The sequence below is a fragment of the Melospiza melodia genome, chromosome 18 (assembly GCF_035770615.1).
Source record: "Melospiza melodia melodia isolate bMelMel2 chromosome 18, bMelMel2.pri, whole genome shotgun sequence".
Lineage (NCBI taxonomy): Eukaryota > Metazoa > Chordata > Aves > Passeriformes > Passerellidae > Melospiza > Melospiza melodia.
The window spans coordinates 5,713,568-5,734,786 of NC_086211.1; the positions used below are offsets into that span (position 1 = coordinate 5,713,568).

A 21,219-nucleotide genomic window follows, 5' to 3' on the forward strand; every position below is an offset into this window, starting at 1 on the left:
GATGGAAATTAATTAAGCAAGATGTGGGAGATGGCTGCAGCCCAGTGCTCTGAGCTTGTCAGCCAGGGCAGACACGTGTCAAACACTCTGTGATTAGTTACAGGACACGTTCCTGACTGGCAGCAGGCACCACTCAGGGACTCAGAGCTACATGCAGAGATTGGCTTTGCTCTCTCGCTGCTCCCAAGCCTTTCCAGTGGCCCCATATATTGATATTATCAGAATTAACAAGGAATTTATTATTATTATTACTATTATTAATATTATTATTAATATTATTATTATTTATAATTTATTACTATTTATTATTATTATTATTAATATATTTCCTGATTAATTCCAACTAAATTACTGTGCATGAACAAACCCCCTCTCACCGCACTTATATTGAGCACCTTATCCTTTTCTAGCATTGTGTTATTCTTTAACATCTTTAGCATCCTTGCAGTATTCTGATTTTTGTGTTAATGAGAAGAACCACCAGGTGTGGAAGCAGAAAGATTTTAGCCTAATACTTGATAGTTCTTATCTATTTTTGTGCTGGTACAGTTGCCAGGCAGAGGTGCTGTCTTGTGACACTCAAGGCTCACAAGCTATAGTCATAAAAATAGTGTGTAGGAGCAGTAAGTATATAATTTGAAGGAACAATTGCAATTATCAAATACTATTTAATTTTCCTATATTTACAGAAAACTGTTAAAAGTGATTCCTTCAGAAAATGGTGGGGAAAAAAAGTAAGTAGATTGATATCATGTTCATGTCCAAGTTCCACAACCACACCAGTTTGTGTGGTTTGTGTGTAACCATGTTCTGAATAGAAAAATTGGGTGAAATATTAGAATAAAACTTTCTCTGGCAACAATTTTCTAATCATAGGGATGTAAAAAAATGTAAATGCATATATATACATATATACACACACACACACACATATATATATATATACATACACACATGTATATATAACTTCATTTTCATGAATGTCCTCAGTATTAAAGGCAAAACAAAAAAAGCTATTACTGTTGGGGGGGGGGAAGATGTTCCTCTTATGTTCCTCTTCACTGGAAAATGTGAACTGTAAGGTCATATGCATAGCATGATTTTGTTCATATTTACTTATGTAAATGTGAAATAGGATTTGTTACAGTTTCTTATTGAAAATAATGTCTATATCCCTATGCAGGGATATCCTCAGGGATACATTTTTCATGTACCTGTGTTGAGGGACATCTCCACCATCATCTGCTCCAAGAGGTCACATAATAGTGCATTTCCAATTGCAGCCCTCTGGCAGCCCCTGAAATCTCAGCATATTCTGTTATATTTTCAGATCACTTCAGTGGTAGCAGCCATGATTTGGCCACAGGGATCACCTCTGTCAGTGCCACCTGCCCAGGGCTTCCTCAGCTGTGTCACCTGGCTGCTGGAGCCAGGATGGGAGTGCACAGTGACTCTCCAGCTTCATTGGGATAGTCCAGAAGAGGGAGCTTGAAATTAAAGAGTGAAGGGATTTAAAAGCACCAGAAGGAAATAAATTGTTCAAATATGGGGGCTTTGTTGTGGTTGCCCTTTATCACTGGTGGAATTTGCTTCATATTAACAACAGAGCCTTGTTTTGGGGGTGATGGTTACTCTTGTGGTGGGGTGTTCCAGTCCAACCAGAAGCAATTTTTTTTCAGTTACTAAGTTAAAACACTTATTTGTTCAAGTATTAAGTAAAAATATTTATTTTTTCAGCATGGTATCATCCATTGCTTTTCCAGAATTTTGAGAAAGTAATTAATTGTGGGGAAAATGAAAAACCATAAACTTGTGTGAGACTTAAAGGTCCATTCTTGTGTTCAGTCAGCTCCAACACTCCAATCTCATTTCAGTGACACCAGACCATGAATTTAGTCTGAAGTTCATGGTTTGTTGTTGTGCTGAGCCTTTCCCTGGGTCACTTCTATGATGCCCATGCATACAAATAACACCTTTGAATTTGTTACTGCGCCCTTTTCTGCTTCAAATAATGATGCATTTGGGGACTTCTCAAGATAAAACTTTCAGCAGAGTGTGCTTGCAGCAGTGCTGTGTTTTTACAGTGTATAATCTCTATAAATGACTCTGTCTTTGCATTAGATCCAGTACCTGCAGGTTAAGGAAAGAGTTCCTAAGCACTTCACTGTACCTACTAAAACAGAAAGAAGCCTGTGCAGTTTAGTATTTGTGTTTCTTTATACCTCCATATATATATATATATATAAAAATACTTGTACATTTTATCAGCTAGAAAGTGTATTTTATTGACCCAAGCTCCTCTAGACTTTTGGTTTTTTGCTTTTTGGTTTTCCTTTTGGCATTTAAATTCATCCCTCATTTTGAATCCTAGTTCCAAGATGAAAATCTTGAGAATGCTCACACACAGAAAACAAGAGAACAAATGTGATTATATTCAACTGAAATCAACAATGCCTTCTTTTGATTTTAGCTTTTCACTAAGAAATGCTATTTTGAAGTAATTTCATTGTGAAAAGTAGATCTGGAGTTATCACAGTAGGACAATTAGACAGTTTCTAAACTTTTGAAGCATTTTAAATGGGAAAATGGCATCAGCCATTTTTGACAGGAATATTCAGTTTCACCAAATTGTTTTTTTTTTTCCTGAGAAAAATTGTGTTGCCCAATTCCTCCTGCAGGCCTCCTGGTATGCACAGGCTTTGTTGGTGAGCAGTGCTGTTGGTGATGGGAAGCTGGGACCCGGCCTCTGTGCAATTATTCACGCAGAAGGGCAGATATTCCTCCTCCAGTGCACAGAGAGCATATTTTCCGTGCATTATGCATGGGATTTGCTCCAGCTGGCCCCTGACTCACTCTGCCCTGCCTCCCCCGTGTCTGCGGCCGGGCTGGGAGCTGGGACCACCTCATCCCTCCCTCTGGGAGATGCTCCGCGCCAGGCCCGGCTCCCGGCAGGTGGACAGGCAGACAGACAGACAGACAGACAGACAGACAGAGCTGCTGCTCCCTGCTCCTGCTCACAGCCAGGCTGCTCGGAGCTGGCTGCTCTCACCCAGGGCCTTGCCCGGCTTGGAAACAATCCCCTTCCCTGGGCCCCTCTTCAGGCCCTGACCACCCTCATCGGGAGGTTTTTTTCCCCCTCTTGATCAGGTGGTAATTTCCTCCGTTCCCATTTGTGCCTGTTGTCCTAAGAGCAGTGAGATGTCCCTGATCCTGTTGTCAGAGAGACCAAACACAGCTCTCCCCCTTCTCTTCACATGCTCTATGCTCCATGCCCCGGACATGCTCCATGCTCCAGGCCATTTTGATGGCCTCTGTGGATTTGCTCCAGTTTTCAGTGTCTTTGGGTGTGGAGGAGCCCAAAACTGGTACCCAAAATGGTATTCCAGTTTGTCAGTGTCTTTCTGGTGTGGGGGAGCCCAAAAGTGGTACCCAAAATGGTACTCCAGGCTGTCCAAGAGGGAGAAAATCAATTCCTTCAGCTGCTGGCTACAGTCCTGGAGGTACAGCCCAGCCTGCAGTTGCTCTTGAAGTGCAGATTATTGAAACCTATGGGTCTGGTCTACTGTGAAGGACTCTGGGGAGCTGGGGCTGCCCAAAGCAAAGGGCTGCCCTGTGCCTGAGCCTGGCTTTGGGCACAGCTGGGATGGGGCTGAGCATCCACACAGTGCAAGGTTCCTCCTCTGCCCCAGCCCCCAGTGCTGCTCTGCCACAGGGCTCCTTGGGCAGCTGGGGATGGGCCTGGGGGTGCTGAGGGAGCCCTGGGTCTTCCCTCAGCTTTGGGAAAGCTTAGGGGGAGCTGATGGCAAGAAGGGGACCTGAGTTATATTCCCACCAAGCCCTGCCTTTGGGACAAGTGTGGTACAAGCAAGGCTTGGCAGTGAGACCTCAATGAGGTGATGATTCTAGGGATGGGTAAGAGGAAAAGAGGCCAAAGCAGGGCCTGTCCTTGAGCCACGTTGTTTGTCCCCCTTTTTACCTCTCATTGCAGTAGTCCATGGCAGAGAGCTTTCCAGATGAAGATCCCTGCAGAAGCTCTCTCTGGAAGCTGCTGCTAACATGTGGAGGATGATGTGACCCATTGGCACGTAGATGTGCAGGGCCTGTAAAATGAATTGATGCTCTGCCCATAAAGCTGTACTCTGTTCATTTGGTGTCATAATTAATGAACCTATAAAGGGACTTCATAAAACAGTAAAAATGGAAATACTTCACAGAAATAGAAGATGATAAATTTTTATTTCTTTCTGTTTCATATGTCTGTTAGTTATGTGGACCTGTGACTCAGTGCATGTTATGGAATTAGACATGGACTTTAGTGTTAACCTACCATTCACAATGTCCTCTCATGTCCAATTTTTATGATCATTATGGTAAAATCAATGCATGTCTTAATTGTAATAGTAACTATTCATCAGCCATTATAATGAAGTAATTAAATACTCTAAATTGTTAATAACTTTGGATGCTGCTATAATTAATTTGTTGCTGCCCTAACAGGAAAAGAAATTAACAGAAGCAGATGGGTAATGTTTTTGTTAAGGCTTCAGGACTGACTCTTTCTTAGGTACAAGCCTGCCACACCACATATTTGATTATAGCAATTGTAACCTCAGGGCTGTTAATTTTAAATACCTCTAAAAAGGAATTCTTTTCTTTTACCTGGTTGCAATGCTTTTATTCTCAGTAGTCAGTAAATCATAGTAATGACTCCTGGTGGTTCCAGTATTGTACATTAGCAAGGACTTGCAGCATTCCTAGGAAGAAGGAGTATGGATTTGGAGCCTTGTACTTACACATAGCAGAAACCCTTGCAATTAATTCAGTGGTAAAGTACTGTGTTTATTCCCTCACTGTACAGATGTTTATTGAAGCCAGTCTGGTTTAAATTTTGTGCTCTTCATCCTTACAGAGTAGGAGGAGCTGTTGTTAGAACAATTGCTAGAAAGATGTTGTCTTTTCAGGAAATGAATCATATGAAAATCTCAGAAGTACATAAGAAGACCCCATACAGCCCCACCTCCTATCCTCCCCCCCAGTTTAGAAATCTTAAAATAGTACCCAAAGCTCCAGCTAAAGGGAGGTGGGGTTACTATGAACTGTGTTTACTAAACTTTAAAGGTATGTAAGTAGGAAAGGTTTAAAATACTTGAATCTTGCTTCTAGGGCAGCCTCATTCCGAGAAAATGTTGCATGTCTTTTGTTGAATTATGCCAGAACAGCTCCATATCTTTTAAAGCTGTCCTCAACAACACAGGGCTGGCTTTGTTTTGTTAAAGACGTAGCAAAAGAAGGAAAAACTGCATAGCACAAACATTGAAGGCTTTCTGAGGCTGCCTGCACAATGAAATTGTTCTGATTGAACTCTTGACAAATTATAACCTGCAGGTACAGTGAGGATTTTCCATTTTTGCCTAACACGTATACATTTTGTCTCTTCCATTTTTCCTTCCCTGCAATGCATTCAGCACAGCAAGGGCTGGAAAGAAATCTGATTGTGAAACTGATAAATTGTCTTACATAGTTTCCCTATTTTGGCCATTGCCATGGTCTGGTTCTGAAAGTGCTTGGAATTCTCTTTCTCTCGTTTTGTTTTAACAAGCTTCTTCTCAGTTGCCTATTGCCTGTGCTATATTACCCACAGTGCACATCATTTTTATTTTTTTTTTCTATCTCCTATTCTACGTCAACTCCAAGAGGCCTCGGTGTAAAAGCAGATGAGATGATTTATTTTTATCACTCACTTTTTCTCGTGAGAAAGAGAACCCCTTGGCCCTGACTTCTCCACTGGCTTCTTCCTAGCACAGGCATTTGCTTCTTGGCAAATGGGGTCCATAAAATGCTACTGAATTAAACCAGCAAAGTGTTTCATTATATTTACTCTGCAATCACTGTGATAGATCCTTTTCTGATCTAAATAGGTGCAGTCTCACTGGTTTGAGTGCAGTTTGCCTTCTTGGCATCAGAAGGGAATTGGCTCAACCTGGCCAGGTGGCCAGGAGTCATCAGAGATACCAGAGAGCAGAGGATCAGCCCCTGTGATTCCAGATCTGATTGCAGTTGTTTGCAATTCCATGTACACTCATGGAAGACACTTTATGTGTTAAAACTTGCTGCAAGCCTTTGATATCTTTGACCTTTTTAAAAAAAGCCGTCTAAATTTTGATATTCCCTAAGCAGACAGCTGGTATTTTTTGATTGAATAGATAGAGATTTCATGTCTAAACGCATTTCTTGGTTTCACTTTGCTGGATTAGTTCACTGCTCCCTGTATGTTCTCTGCTGCTCACAATCTTCTCTTGTGATTTGTTTTTGAGTGATACCATCAAAAAGGTTGCAAAGAATTCAAGGGGCAGAAATATCCCTGGAAAAATGTCCTGCTAGTGTCTCCCTTTGGATCTAAGCATGGATATTTGGGTGCATACAGTCCCACCTGCAGCTGCACAAAAAATTGCCCCTGATCCCTTCTGGTTGGAACAAACGCTTGGCTCCCAAGAGCCACGAGCAACCAGACACAGATCTTCTGGGAGGAGGTGGGGAAGGCTTAAAAAACTGCAAAGCCTGTCAAAGTCTTTGGCTGTGGAGAGGGTGAAAAAGGGCCCTCCAAGTGCTGATGCTGAGCCCAGGACACGCTGGGTGCAGCACAGCTCTCTTGGTTGCAGCCTCACAAAACAACAGCTCAGATACCAGAACTGGTGCCCTATTTTCTTCATCTGCCACCTGAATAAGTCATCTGGAAAGAGAGCAAATGATACGTGGTCAACAAAATGAAGAAATCCCTCTGAGCGGTTCTCATTTACAGCACAATCATAAAAATCCTGGCAGAAAATCAAACCTTTTCCATATCAGTTGAGCACACAGCATTGCCAGCACGGTCAGTGTCAACAGTGCAGGGGCAGGAGACAGAGGCTGCTGTGTTCTTGGTGCTGCAGCTCAGACAGAAGATGAAATCATGGTAGTTCAACGTTTGGAGACTTAACTACTGATTTTCTGGCTTTCTGTTTGTGCTGGAAGAAAACCTGCTTGTGCTTGAAAAAGAAAATAATTGATTGTGAGGAATGTATTTGCATGTGTTCGGCCATAATTATTTTAAAAAACCTTCAAACAGTAGAAATGCACCTACTTTAGCAGAGCTGTAGTTCCAGTCTCTGATTGGTGGTGGGATGGTTGCAGCACTGTGTTTGTAAGGGCTGTTTTTTGCTGTAATGGCCAAAGAATGATTTTGGATGTCTTATAAACAAGTGCGTGGTACAGGGAAAAACAACAGACCATATTTTTGGCCTTGGCTGTATTGTTTATGCCTTTAGCAAGCACCACTTACTCAACTTATTCAGTATTTAAAGCTTGTTTTCTCTACATAGTACAGGCCCAGGAACACATGGCTTGAACTAAATATGCCAGCATCAGACCTTTATTGGGGGGGATGGAAAATAGGTCTGGTTTTTTTCAGTTTCAGATTTTGGCTTGGTTCAGGAACAAATACTTCAAATTTTTGAAGTATTTTGGTATATTGATGCTTGTGACATTTTTGTGTTTATTTCAGACACTGAAGATAGAAGGAATAAAAATTTCTAAACCCATTATACACTTAGTCTGAACTGATTCAAAAGCCAGATTTCCTACAGGGATCTTAAGCATTTGGTGTTTTAGGAGGTGATAATTTCCAGAAGGGTGGTTTTCTTTGGTGCCATTCTGAAAGACCCAGTTCTTGGCTGAGAAACTTTGGGGCTGCCTGCTGATCCATATCATTGGAGATCTGAGGGTGTTTAATGAATCTCAAATTGAGCATCCAAAAGCAGAAACACTTCAACTCATTAATCACTGTGAGAGATCTTGGCCAAACCATATCAATTAAGAGCAGTAATTCTCCAGCAGAAAAGAAACATGGTGGTGTGTTTTCAGTGACAGTTGTGATATTGCTGATTGCTTACATTTATATCAAAGACATGCCCTGGATTCACTTTGCAGTTGTAAATCAACACCACCCTAACTTTGGGCGCCTTGCATGTCTCTGTGTTCATATGTACTTCAGAATAATTTTTGATGACATGTCCTTCAAAGGGCTATTCAAAAATCCAAGTCTTGGCCTAATAAGATTAAGACTTCACTGAATTAAGAGTAAGATTTCATCTCATCATATTTTTGGGAGTAAAGAGTATTGGGGTAAATCTGCTGTTTCTGCTAATAGACGTTGGGTGCATTACCTTATTAGATGAATCTTTTAGTCTGTGAGTTTCAAAGAAGTTTTTTTTTTCCTGATAAAATTAAAAGGTTATGTAGAAATAAAATGTGGAACATTTTGGAGAAGGGTGCAGTGCTATACATAATTTATTGGGCACTGTTTGTACAGTCAATTGTTGAGTTATAAATAAAATAGAGGATTAACACAAGGATGAAAGGGTGAAACTGCGGGTATTATTTCCTCTGTATTTCTATTAAAAAAAAGGAAAAGTTTCCAAGTTCGCTCAAACAGCACATTTTGGTTTGGTTATTGATATTCACTGTGTTGTACCTATTTTTGGCTGCATCACATTGGAGACTTTCTGTCTCAAAGAGTGCCTTTCCCTCAGTAAATGTTCTGCAGGCTGCAGAACCATTCTCAGAGCTCAGTGAGGAGCCTCAGCATGGCCAGGGTGAAACCAGAGGCAGGCAAAGGAGCCTCTGCCACACTGAATTCCCAGTCCCAGAGCTGCTGAACAACAACTGGACTCCCCTCATGGACACAAAGTCCCTTGGGGCTGTTCCAGCTTGGCACCCACCTGTGTGGCTGTTTCTCCATCCCGCTGGATCCTCAGCTCCCAGTTCCAGCTGGAGCATTGGCACAGGGACCAGGGATCTGTCTGTACCAGGCAGATGGTTCCTGCCAGCAGAGAAATCCCTTGAAGTGGAGAAATGCTGAACCTAAGTAAGATCACAAAAATGAGCTTAGTAGATTTAAGAATAAGATCCATAGACTTTTCAAAATAATCTGTTGTACATATTTGCAGTGGTGCTCAGAATTAAGTGAGGAGGAAGTTTCTCCTGGATGCCTCAGAGCAGGCTTTGTGTCCATGGTGGAGGTGTTTCCTGGATGTGAGTAGGAATAGCACAGAGACTGGAATCCATGGGCTCTGCATGACTGTGAGCAGCAGAGAACACGGCCTCCTGTGTGTTTGCTAGGGTCCTTTAATTCACATCTCTCCATTTGAGATTTCACCCTCTTTGCTTAATGGGAAGATTAACCATATTCCAAAGGCCTCCAAGTGTGCAGCCATATGATAAGTTCAAGGATTCAAGTCTCTTGTGCTTGGACTTGATGAAAACAACAGGAGTAAAATATATAATTTTGTTGTATATAGGCCATGGGCTGAGCATCCCTTGCAGGTGCTGCAGGAGGTGCCTGGTTTGAAATCTCCAGTTCTCCTGCTGGGATGGTGCTGACGCAGAGCTGTGATCCTGAGCAAAAACATTCAGGCTGATGAAGAGGAAAGACATGAGCAATTTGAACTTAGGAGTGAAACATTTCCTAGAACTGAGCTTGAATAAAGTCTGGAACAGCTGAACAGGAAATAAGCTAATAATGGGATTTTACAATATGCATTTCCCATATAAGGCATTGAAATGTAGCATAGGTTTATGGATTTGGTGGCTGATCTTCTGCCTGTTTGGGTGAAGATCTTAGGTTTCTTCCCTGTTTGTGTAGCTGTGTGTGTGAGGTCCTTTCTCCTCTCCAGACTGAAGTGTTTCATCTCTCCACTGTCGTCAGTGGTCCCTGGATGGGCCATTCTAGGCCAGACCAGGGAAGAGAGCAGTTAACAATCCCCTCTTGCTGCCCTTTGTTTTTGTTGGGGAGCTATTTCCTTTAGCCCTTGAGGCTGAGGCATAGGAAGGGGAAGAGAGGTGGGGAGTGCCCGTCTCAGTGTGGTTCACGCTTCTGAAAATAAGTTCCCCAAAATCTGATGTGGGGAAAGGAAGCCCTGGCTCCACAGAGCCTGCTGTCTCCCTCAATAAACAAAGGACTGGCTTTGGGCACGTTGCCCGAAGTGTTGGTTCAGGGTGTGTTCCCATCCCCACTGCTCTGCCTGGCCTTTTAAGGCGATGTGACAGCGAGCTGGAGACGTGGAAAGGTGTGTAATTGTGTGTAATTCAGCTGTGATTAATGAGCACGAGGCTCTTCTGCAGCTTCCCTCTTTCTGCAGCATCGCTTGGATTCCTTCTCACCAGTAACTCGCTGAGATTTTCAGAGTTTGGCCCCTTCTGCACTGCGAGTGCAATCTCCTGCCAGCTCTTATGCTGCATTAATTTAGAGCCAACTACCTTTCCAAATGTGCTCTGCTCTGTGGAACAGGTTTTGCTTGTAAATGCAAGGCCAGATGTTCAGAAGAGGAGAGCTCCCGTTTGGGCATCTGGCAGTCACTGCTGGGCCACAAACCCATCACAGCTGAAAATCTGAAATCTCTCTGCTTAGGCAACACAGAACTCAGGCTGGCCAGTTTGTGCACTGCTCTAAGAGGTGCCTTTCTCCTTTTAATTCAGGAGCTCTTTCAAAACAGCACACATTAAGGCACAGTCTCAGTTTTAAACCACAGCTTGTGCCTAACAAGTTATTTTGATTTCTTGCTGAGCAGGGGTTCGCTTTCCAGTTATAGCTAATGTTTTCCTTTCCTTTTTCTGCAAAATCTGTTAACAAAGGCTAAATAAACAATGAAGGTAGGTCTACTGGCAAGATAAGAAATAGGTCTGATTTATTAACAAGTGTTTCTTTTCTTTTTGCAGCGACATATTTGATGCCATGTTCCCTGTCACACACATCGCAGGAGAAACAGTCATACAACAGGGTAATTCTTCCTGTCATTTGTTTGCTATAGCCTTTTAGTTCACATCTCTCCATTTGAGATTTCACCCTCTTTGCTTAATGGGAAGATCAGCTATATTCCAAAGGCCTCCAGATGTGCAGCTATATGATAAGTTCATGGATGCAAGTCTCTTGCTACACATGCAGAGAACCCCACTCTGGTGGATCTCCAGGGTTCCCAAGTGCTACAGTTAAATGTAGATAAGCAGCACTGCAAATTTAAATGTTCATTCCTTAACTGAAGATAGTCAGGAAGTAAACCCCAGCTCAGGATGCTGCATAAGGGTGGCACTGGCAAGCTGAGAGTAATTAGAGATGGAAAAATATTTTTATGGTTGTTGGGAATATTCAACACCTCATTGTGCTGTATCAGAGCTATCACACTTGGCAACTTACCTGCGTGCCTGCAGCACGTCAGGGAGGACTTCATTACCCTCAGGCTATATTAAAACCTCTTGAGTGTTTATCCTGAATGAATATTTAATCAATCAAAAGAGATAAATTAATGCAATTGAAAGGTATTAATAGCAAGAAACCATAGCGATACTTTGCTTTGTGAAGGCAAATAAGCAAGGATGTTTCAGAAAATTAATCTCTCTCTAAGTAATCTGGTGTACAAACCTGTGCAAATATGTACAGGATTAAATGCAGGGACAGGAAGTTATTGAGTAGCTTGGCAGTCCTTCAGGAAACAATCACCTTTTGTATTTTGCTTCCAGGTGATGAGGGAGACAACTTCTATGTGATTGACCAAGGCGAGGTGGATGTAAGTATGCTCTTGCAGTATAATATTTATTTTGAAGCTGCAGAATAAAATTGTGTGCTTTGGCAGAGGGCTTGAGCCAGCCACGTGCTGTGGGTCTGTCTCCTTTCTTCTTGAACTAGATTTCACAGGATGGGTTTCATTACTTTGCTTTTGTTGTGTTAAGTTATTTGTTCATAGTTTTAAATTTGGCATGTGTTACATCCTAGCTTATTTGTCCATTCCAAGCAGGAAATCAAAACCAAGCAAATGACATTATCTTCAGAGCCCTAACCACACCTGCAGGTGCGCAGTGTTTGGCAGAGCAGGCCACCATGCTGGAATGCACCTGAGGGTTCATAATGAAAATATTTTCTTTAATCAGTTAGCTTAGCTCATGTGTTGTTTGTTTTTGTTTTGTTTTGTTTTTTTTCCAGAAATTGAGATACAGCCTCAGGCAGTGAGTTTCATCTTAGAAACCTTAATTTGCTTTTAAAATTAGGTCCAAATATAAGAACAATGCAGCATATTAATAAAGCAAGGATTATTATAAGTGTAAAGTGATCTGTTAGACCACAAAATGTTTACAGGAGTATGCAGTGGTTTAATCAGCAAGTCTTTGAAAAGAAGCTTCTTTCTGAACCTGCCTTCCAAATCATAAATTATTCACCTCCTATCATTTCTCTCCTGTATGAAACTCACCCTTTTTCAGTTTTGCTGCAAGCATGTATCCACAGTAGCTGGGTAGGACAGACTTTCTCATTAGCAACTTTACTCTTCCGATGCCCACATGAGTTTGGTTTGGCATATTTAAAGAAGAAGGTGATTTATTTTAAATCCAGGCAGGAGGCACGGAGTTATTTTAGTGAAAGTTATTTTCTTTTAGCACTCTGTTTGTGTCAGGAGACCATCTAATTGGTATTGTTGGGAATTGAGAAACCTCACAAGCTGCCTCTGCCTCTGGAAGTTGCTCCTCAGGAAATCCGTCTGACTCACTGTTCCTATCAGACAGCCCTCTCAACAGCAAACACTGCCACATCCACGGGGCCAGAAAATAAAAGGGCAATATTTATAGAACAGTGTTAAAATTTAGTTTTAAAATAATTGGCTTGGGACCGATAGGGAGCTAAATGAGTTCACTGGCTTTGAACCAGACCCGCAAACACGCAAATGCTCATGTTGGAGTTATAGATTAATCCTCTCTAAAAATCATTTGTCCTCTCTCAACACCTTTAGGAAAGCTTTCTTCAGTGTTCAGCTCAGGGACAGTGAGAGGCTGAATGGCATCAGATAACAGTTTGCAAAAGCCTTGCAATTAATTGCAAAAGAGTTAATATTGCAAAAAGAGTTAATATTCTATATGCATATAGTGCTCTTAAAGAACAGTGACAAGGAAGGGTTTCACTGAGTAGATTGCAACTTTGATTTCATGAGCATTATCATTCCCTGTTCCCCTGAAATCAGCCTATAGATGCTAGGACAGATTAAAATGGACATATCCACCACAATGTCATCCTGACATTTACCAGAGACAGGTACCGACACCACCTGTGGGACAGATACTTCCTAACAAGACCTAAATATGTAATTTGGACTGTGCTTGTCCAGAGACCAGTGCAGCCCCTGACCATCTGTGCCAAACTCTTCTGTGACCATCTCTCACGCTGCCCCACCTCAGCCCTCCCCAAGGAGCCTCCTGATGCACCTTCCCACTGCTCCCCATCTGCTCAGCTTGGTTCTTTCTCCTTCCTGAGCTTCTCCTAAAACTTCAGCCAAAACACTCCCAGGATTCCAGTGCAAGGTGGTGTGCAGGGCAGGAGCCACAGGCTGGAAGTTCCCTGCATTACCTGGGAAGCTGCAGGGAGGGGATCCTGCTAGCCTTCAGAAACACATAATCATGAGAATGATTATATGCTGGTGCTTTTATTGAAGAGCTCTGGGTGTCAGGGGTACAAACCCAAATCTGACTCCGACATGGGTTCGGGATGAACATGTTTTTATATTCTATCGTTATAGAACTTTCATGTTAACTATTAAACTTATATTGTTCTATTGTATACATAGACTTCATTCAAGCATGGGCTCCTCGTGACCCCCCCCTTAAACTTCTAACATAGTTTCTCATGATTCTTCCTACCGTAAAACAATAATCATATTTAATTACTAAACAATCATCACATCCAACAATCATATCATTGATCATATACTCCTTAACGCAGGTGCAATTTCACATGATCTGACAAACACAAAGCCTAACATTTTCAGAGTCCATTTTAACATTTATCCAGGACCCCACTAAGCCTAGCTTCTTTCTAATTCCCCGAATTTTATGATTTTAAAACCTTTTACTATCAATCCCAGCTTCGACTGGGAAGCTGCAGGTGGGTGATCCCAGTTTCAATGGGGAAGCTGCAGGGAGGTGATCCCAGTTTCAACTGGGAGGCTGCAGGAAGGTGATCCCAGTTTCAATGGGGAAGCTGCAGGAAGGTGATCCCAGTTTCAACTGGGAGGCTGCAGGTGGGTGATCCCAGTTTCCCCCTGAGAGCAAAGTCTGTTCCAGAGCACCAGGGCAGGATGAGCTGCTCCTGTGTAGGGCAGCATCTCCCAGAGCCCCTGGGCAGGCACCATCACCCTGTACTGGTGCTCCCCAGAAGAGTTCTGCCACTTTCTGGGCAGAACTGCAGGAATCCTTGCTGTCTGAGGAAACCCCAGGCCACGAGTAAGAGAGCTGCTGTTCATTTAAGCCTTGCCAGAGACTTTTTTGGCGTGCTTCCATGCTTCTCCAAGAAAGAAAAGTGACTTGGAGTGGAGACAATTGACCCTGGGACTCGGAGCCTCGAGCCATTTTCTGCCTGGTTCAGCTGGTGCTGGCACGTGCACAGAGGTTTAACCCCTGGCCAGGGTCTCTGCTGCCATTCCCTGATCTGCTTGGGAGTGGCAGGAATGGTGGATTCAAGGAGAAATATACTCTGGAATCATCATGTGTGATAGGCACCCTGGTTTTCCATGCACAGACATAAAGGAGGTTGCAAGTGTCATCATTAAATCCCTATCCATGGAAGAAAGTCATGACAAAACGGAAAAAAAACCCCAATAAAATCTATCAACCAAGCAACCAAAACCAAACAGACACCACCAACAAAGTGAGAATAACAAAATCAATGTGTGGTGTTTTGAGTTTAAAAAGCTGCCGCATGTAAAAGTAATTTTTGTTTGAGTTTTGGCACAGGCACCCCACAGACTAAGCAAGAACTTTCTAAAATTTTCCCTTACAAAATAATCTGAGTCAAATTAGCAGCATCATAAAATATTTTTTTAATAGAATAGCACTTCATTCTCAACTCTTTCATTTTCTTAGAGTATAAACAAGCCCTGTTGTCACAGAACAAAATATCTGTACATTTTCTTCTGTGGGCCAAGGCAAGGGCACAAATTTTCATAGGTAAAAGAAGATTTTATAATGAGGAAGAGGTCGGCTTGGAAAACATTGGGTTTTCCTCTCTTCTGCTGTATCCTACAAACCAGGTACACTTTCACCAAAGCTGCATTATTGCATTTTCACAGTTTCCTCCTTAGCACATCAAGGTTGAGGAGAATTTAATCTCCTGACTGTCCCTGCAGATGGGTATGAGGCAGATGGTGGCACAAACTTTGAAGTCTTAGAGGTCACTTGTCTGCTGGAAGCTTTCCTGCTCAGACAAGTGGGAACGAGTGCCAAAAAGGAGCTGGCAGAACTTAAATTATAGTTTCCAGTAAAGATGTTGAAAGTACCTGCTAAAATATGACTTGCAAAAATCTTTAATCCATATTTCTAAGTATAAAGTGACTTCCTGTTTGTTATTTTAATCTCACAACCTCACATTTTTTTACTTTAAAAAGAACTATAGGCTGCCCTTTTCAAACAGATGTATTTTTTTTTTAGACTCAGCAACTTCCTATTCTATTTAATGTCACAGCAACTTTCTCTACAGGCATTCTCAGGTTTTCTTCTTGTAAGACAACAGCAGTCAAGCTGTACTATTGGTGAAAATCAAAATGAAAAAACTTTTCAGTGTTTTGTTCTTTCATTTCTGTATTTACTGTATAAATCTCTATGCGAAGCTATACACAAATATTGTGGACAATAGATAAAATTATTTCTTGATTGTAGATCAAATCTTCCTCACCCATTATTTGCATATACAAACTGTCTAATTTTTGTATACAAAGATGAAAATTACACAGTGTTTTATGTGAGAATACTGTTGGATTTTAAAACTAGCTATATTTAATGGTTAGATTCCATAGATTGCCTCTAGTTTAAATTCTTTCATCATCAATGATTTTTCTAATATTGGGAGGTTGCCTTTTGAAATTTGAAGCAGAACATTTTCATGTTTGGAGTTTTTCAACTTGAACTTTTAAGGATTCTTAAGGCAATCTCCAAGTTCATGTGTTCAAATTCAAACTTAGAAATAAAACACTCTCTTTGAGAAAACTACCCACATAAAAATACCCTTCATGTCTAAGGCTTGTTCATTTTTCCAAGAATAAATAAAACCCATCTTCATTTTTAGAGGACAAATAGTGAGGCTTGACAAGACACAAAGCACAAATTATTACAAACAGATACAAGGGAGAGGATTTAAGACAAGAATTACCATGCCTGGAACAAATTAGATTGTCCACACAGATCACAAAGTGGCAGCACAAAAAAAAAAAAATTTAAAAGATGCTAGAAGTTAACTTGAAATCAGCAATACAAAATTAAAGGAAAAATAAATTCACTACAGTGAAGCTCAGAGGTAGATGTTCCTATCCTGCCTGCAAGGTAAAATGCTCATGGCAAGAGCCTTTTCTGCATCTCTAGAGATAGAACATGAAGGTGAGGGAGGCCCAGATTAATTCCTGTGGCACTGAACGTTGTATGACTCTGCAAATTCTCCCACAGTTGGTGCCCAGGGATACCACAGCCCATTTGCCTCCTAAAAATATAATGAAATGAACCAAACTGTGTGATTCTCAAGCCCCCAGAAACTGCAGTGTTCGTATTAGATGATGGAAATCAATAGAAACAAAGTAGAAATATAGTATAGAAATAAAGTGCTTTTGCTCTGTGAAAAGTAGATGGTCCCTGATGGCTTGGTCATATTTGGTCATCTGCACTTCCACTTTTCAGCTACATGAAAGAAGGTTCCAGCTGTTATGGATCTGTGACGGGCAGGTCAAGTGACAATTAGGAATAATTCATTTATGCTCTCTCAATTAGGAATAATTCATTTATGAACTCTCACCACTTTGGTGAGAGTTCACAAATGCCTAAAACTGGCTCAGCCAAAACCTCAGCCCAGCATTTTTTAGGATAAATAGGGAGATCATCTCAGCTGCTGCCATATAAAATCGACTTTCATAAGCTGTTCTGAGCCTAAAATAGCTCTGCTTCCCACACCTTACAAACAGAACTTCTTTCCTTTCCACTCCTTTAAAAAAAATCTATTTTAAAGGGATTTATAGTGCAGCTGAACTCTGTTAAAGGGCAGGATGGCTTTGTAGTGTGCCATCAATGCACTTTAACTTCATCACAAACACAGTTGAGTGTTGACTTAGGCCTTTGCAGAGAATGAAGTCCAATGGTATTGCTTTTAGAAAACAACTTATTCTCAAACTGTTTTCTTGTTCAGAGACTGATATTTGAAATGACATTTTATTGGGGCAGTGAGTGCTGGGCCCAATGACTGTCAGATCGGTGATTTGGTTTCACCTCAGAGCACTTTAAACCTGACACCCTCAGGGTGGAGGAATGACCATTTGCATAAACAGTTTAAGGCGAGATGTCAAACATGTTTTGTACAGTCTTGTCAAGCAGGACATCAAAATTAAAGGAGTTTTAGAGCAGTTCAGTAGCAGCCTCTCTAAATAAAAACTGTGCAACATTTAATGTCCATCCTTCACTTGCTCAGTCTTGAGTTTTACCATAATTTCCCTCTCTGGGCTGCAGTCACATCCTGCACACTGCTTTAGCAAGAAATGTCACCATGTTGCTTAAAAAATATGTGTTGGAATAAGTTTATTTTCCTGCTTATAATTCAGACCCTTCTGCAGCAACAAAATCTGTGTTGTTCAGAAGAGCACGTACTCTACACATACACATCTATTTTTGGTGTGCTGAAAAAGAGTCAAGGGTACCATGTCAGTTGGCACTCAGGATGTGATCCAAAACCCATTGGAATTTAGATTTTCCCCACCATCCCTGAGATTTTTACTGAGAACACACGGATTACTGTAGCGTGGCAAACCCAGTGACCCCATCCAGTGAAGTTCCCACAGAAGGAGGGTGTCCCGACAGTCAAATATGCATCTGGGCAATTTTGCAATGAACCAATAGAGTTTAGAAATGTTCGTACATTCTCACTATGTTACAAACCTTTCAGAATCCTCATTTTATTCATCCATTTCTCCTGCTTGTCTCACAAAAAAAAAGAAAGAAACCACAGAATTACCCTCTCATTTTACCAGGAAACTGCTTGGGTTTGCCTGACTTTTTTAAAACTTCTTTTTTTTGCTTTCATTTTTTCATCACGGGGAGAATCAAAAGTAGATTCGATGTTCTGTGAGATTTTCTTTCTGCGGCGAGTGTGAAAGTTTGAAAGGGAAGGCTGTTGCTGTTCTCTTGTGTGATATTCTCCTGGGTGACATTCATCCTGTCATGGTGATGAAATGAAGCTTTAGCTTTTGTGGCTTCAGCTTTTTCTTGGCAGTCTGCAACCACCTGCCTGTTTGGGATTATTTTTACCCTTTATTTTTAAGCCCCTTGATGTTCCAGGAGCACCAGGAGCCACCACATTGCCTGGAGTTCAGCTGCTCCTTTTCAGCTGATGCCCAAGAGGTCTCTTGATCAGCTGAACTGCTTCGTGGCCCCATCCATCTCCCACTGAACCAGCATTTCACTGGCCTCAGTGGGAGCTGGAGCAAATCTTAATTGAATATTGTGAGGATAAATTGGGATTGATTCCAGCTGTATTTTGTATTATGCCTTTTCATCATGAAACGAAGATGGAATTAAAATTAATGCTGACAGGTTGTTGAGTTTTGACCCCAGTTCATTTATTTTGGTCACCATCTTCTCTCATGCCCAGCTTGAGCACAGCTCTAATTCATGCATTTTTTAAAAACTGCTAGTTTATTACTCACTAATTGGTGTCAGGTTATGGTCTTTGCCTCTGCAAAACTTTTCTGCTTAAGATGAGATTATCTGCCTTTTTTTTCCACATTATTTTTCTTCATAGAACTTCCAAGCAAATGAAATGAATACTGGTTGATTTCCACACCTCTAATTCATTCATTTTTTAAAAAACTGCTGGTTTATTACTCACTAATTGATATCAGGTTATGATCTTTGCCTCTGCAATGCTTTTCTGCTTAAGATGAGAATACCTGCCTCTTTTTTTCATATTATTTTTCTTCACAGAACTTTCAAGCAAATGAAATGAATACTGGTTGGTTTCTGATGTTACTGATCTATAACAGATTGGGGTATATTTAAGTAAATGCACCCAGCCTTTCCTGCCCTCCCCTCCAAACTCACAGGCATAGTGACAGAATTGAAAGGGTTTTTGTGTAGTTTATAGCAAGCTGCAGAATGCACAGCCCACAGCAGCCTTTGCATGCACTCTTTTGGCTCTTGAGCAGCATTGTTCGTGAATAAATAGTGAGGAAAAAGCTGCCCAGCAGAAAACACCTGCATGAGTCCCCTTCCTCCAGGGAAGATGTCACATAGCACTCAAGTGCAGGAATTCTTAAATTAAACATCATCCAGGACAAATATAGCAATAGTGGTATCAATCCATACCATGTTCCAAGAGGATATAGTACCTAAATAGGATGTGGGTCAAATTCTGCTTCCTGAATTCTCTAGAGCTGATGTTAAAGGGTCATTCTGCTTGGAGCTTCTCAAGTCCAAAGCCCTTAGTCATCTTCACTAAGGGAGATCGGTATAGTTACATTTAAATGGGTTTTGGAGGCACTAGGCTTAGGGAAGAAAAGAAAAAAAAGTTCCTTTTCAAAAGATATTTCCTTGTTTTGACTGTTTTTCATTTCATGGCCATGGCACATTTCAGTAATCCTCATTACACATATCAACAAACCTACTTCCTTTCAAGTCTGACAGTGTTAATAAAAAGCCAAAGTTGTGACAGTTCTGCTTGCTGACTGCCTGAGCCTTGAACACAAGGGGGAAAACATGATGCCAGCTAACCATGGGAGCTGAAAACCCAGAGAGTAAATAAAGTCATTGTACTGAAGTGAGACAACTTGAAATTCTGTCCACAGAGCAGGTTGTTCCCCTCTTTGGGGACCAACTGTCGGAAGCGTCGCGCTCTTGTTTTCCTTCTGTGTCCCCAACATTGACAATTAGAAAGGAAATTGCTAACAGCCTTTTAGGCAGTGAGGAGAAGAACTCCAGCTCTGCTTTTGATTCTTTTGTCTTGTGCTGTGGTAGGTTTATGTCAACGGGGAGTGGGTGACGAGCATTGGGGAAGGAGGCAGCTTCGGGGAGCTGGCGCTCATCTACGGAACCCCCCGCGCTGCCACCGTCAAGGCCAAGACAGACCTGAAGCTCTGGGGCATCGACAGAGACAGCTACAGACGCATCCTAATGGTGAGCTCGTGGGCAAGGGATTCCTTGTGGGTGGGTATTTTCTAGTTTCTTTTGCAGCTCTGTGTTCAGAGTGCTCCGGTGCTTCCATGTGAAAGGGAGCGGACATGGCGAAATCGCAGAGTAGCTGAATGAAGTGAGCTGAAAGAAAAGGGGACAGGATTCAGCAGAAAGGAGCTGAGTCAGAAATGCAATTGAGAAACATTATGCATAACTGTTCTGTGAATGAAAACCTCAGGAGGCCTCTGTTACCCACCAAAGCTATGCAAATCCTCTCCTTATTGTGAGCCTGGAAATATCTCTCAGCAGCACCCCTTGCCTGTGAAGTCCTTGTCTGATCTTGTATTACATTCCTCAAGGCAGGTGATAGAAAGTAAATCCAGCTCCACTAAAATAATAAAAAGGCTTGCTTGGACTGTGCCCTCCATCTTTGTTAGCCAGCACCCAGCCACACATACCATGGGGTTGTAGCTGCTAATGATTCATTGCTCTGCTCCTTTCAAACTCCCTCATCCCTGCAGCAGAGCTCTGCAGACCTTTGTGGCACCTGGGGCGTGTGCTAGCTTATGGATTTGCTGTTGGTTCTTCTGTGGTGAGTTTATAATGGAAACTTTGACAGATAATTAACTTCAGCAAAGTCATAACTCTTTTATGAGTTTGTTTCCAATGTCCATGTGCATATCTTCCTTCTCTGTAAAATATTCCTTTCTTTTTGATAATTAACAGACATTACTCTTTGTAAAGCTTATTTCTCAATAGGACTTGTCTCTCAAAGCTGCATTGTTCCATTCTGATCTGAAGTGACACTGTGCTCTCAGACTAACAATTTTGAGATCATCTGTATTTCTAGTGGGTGTTACAGAAAACAGAAAAACCAGCAAAGGAACTGAGTAGTTTTTACCCTTTAATGATTAATTCTTAAGCAGCAGGGTAAAAGTGATCTTTGTTTACCCTGTGTGATGGCTGTTGGGTGTCTGCATGAGCACTGCTGCTTTTCACTCCCTATTTCATGGA

At 41.6% G+C, this 21,219-nt stretch overlaps 1 protein-coding gene across 2 annotated transcripts in view; it reads left to right on the forward strand.

Annotated features, from left to right (window-relative positions):
- Positions 1–21,219, forward strand: part of PRKAR1B (protein kinase cAMP-dependent type I regulatory subunit beta) — a 93,695-nt gene that overhangs the window by 41,606 nt on the left and 30,870 nt on the right. For both annotated transcript variants that reach the window (XM_063171829.1, XM_063171828.1), the window contains exons 5-7: positions 10,753–10,814; positions 11,551–11,597; positions 20,050–20,208. In XM_063171829.1, coding sequence (XP_063027899.1) covers positions 10,753–10,814; positions 11,551–11,597; positions 20,050–20,208 — 268 coding nt within the window. The remainder of the gene's footprint in view (positions 1–10,752; positions 10,815–11,550; positions 11,598–20,049; positions 20,209–21,219) is intronic.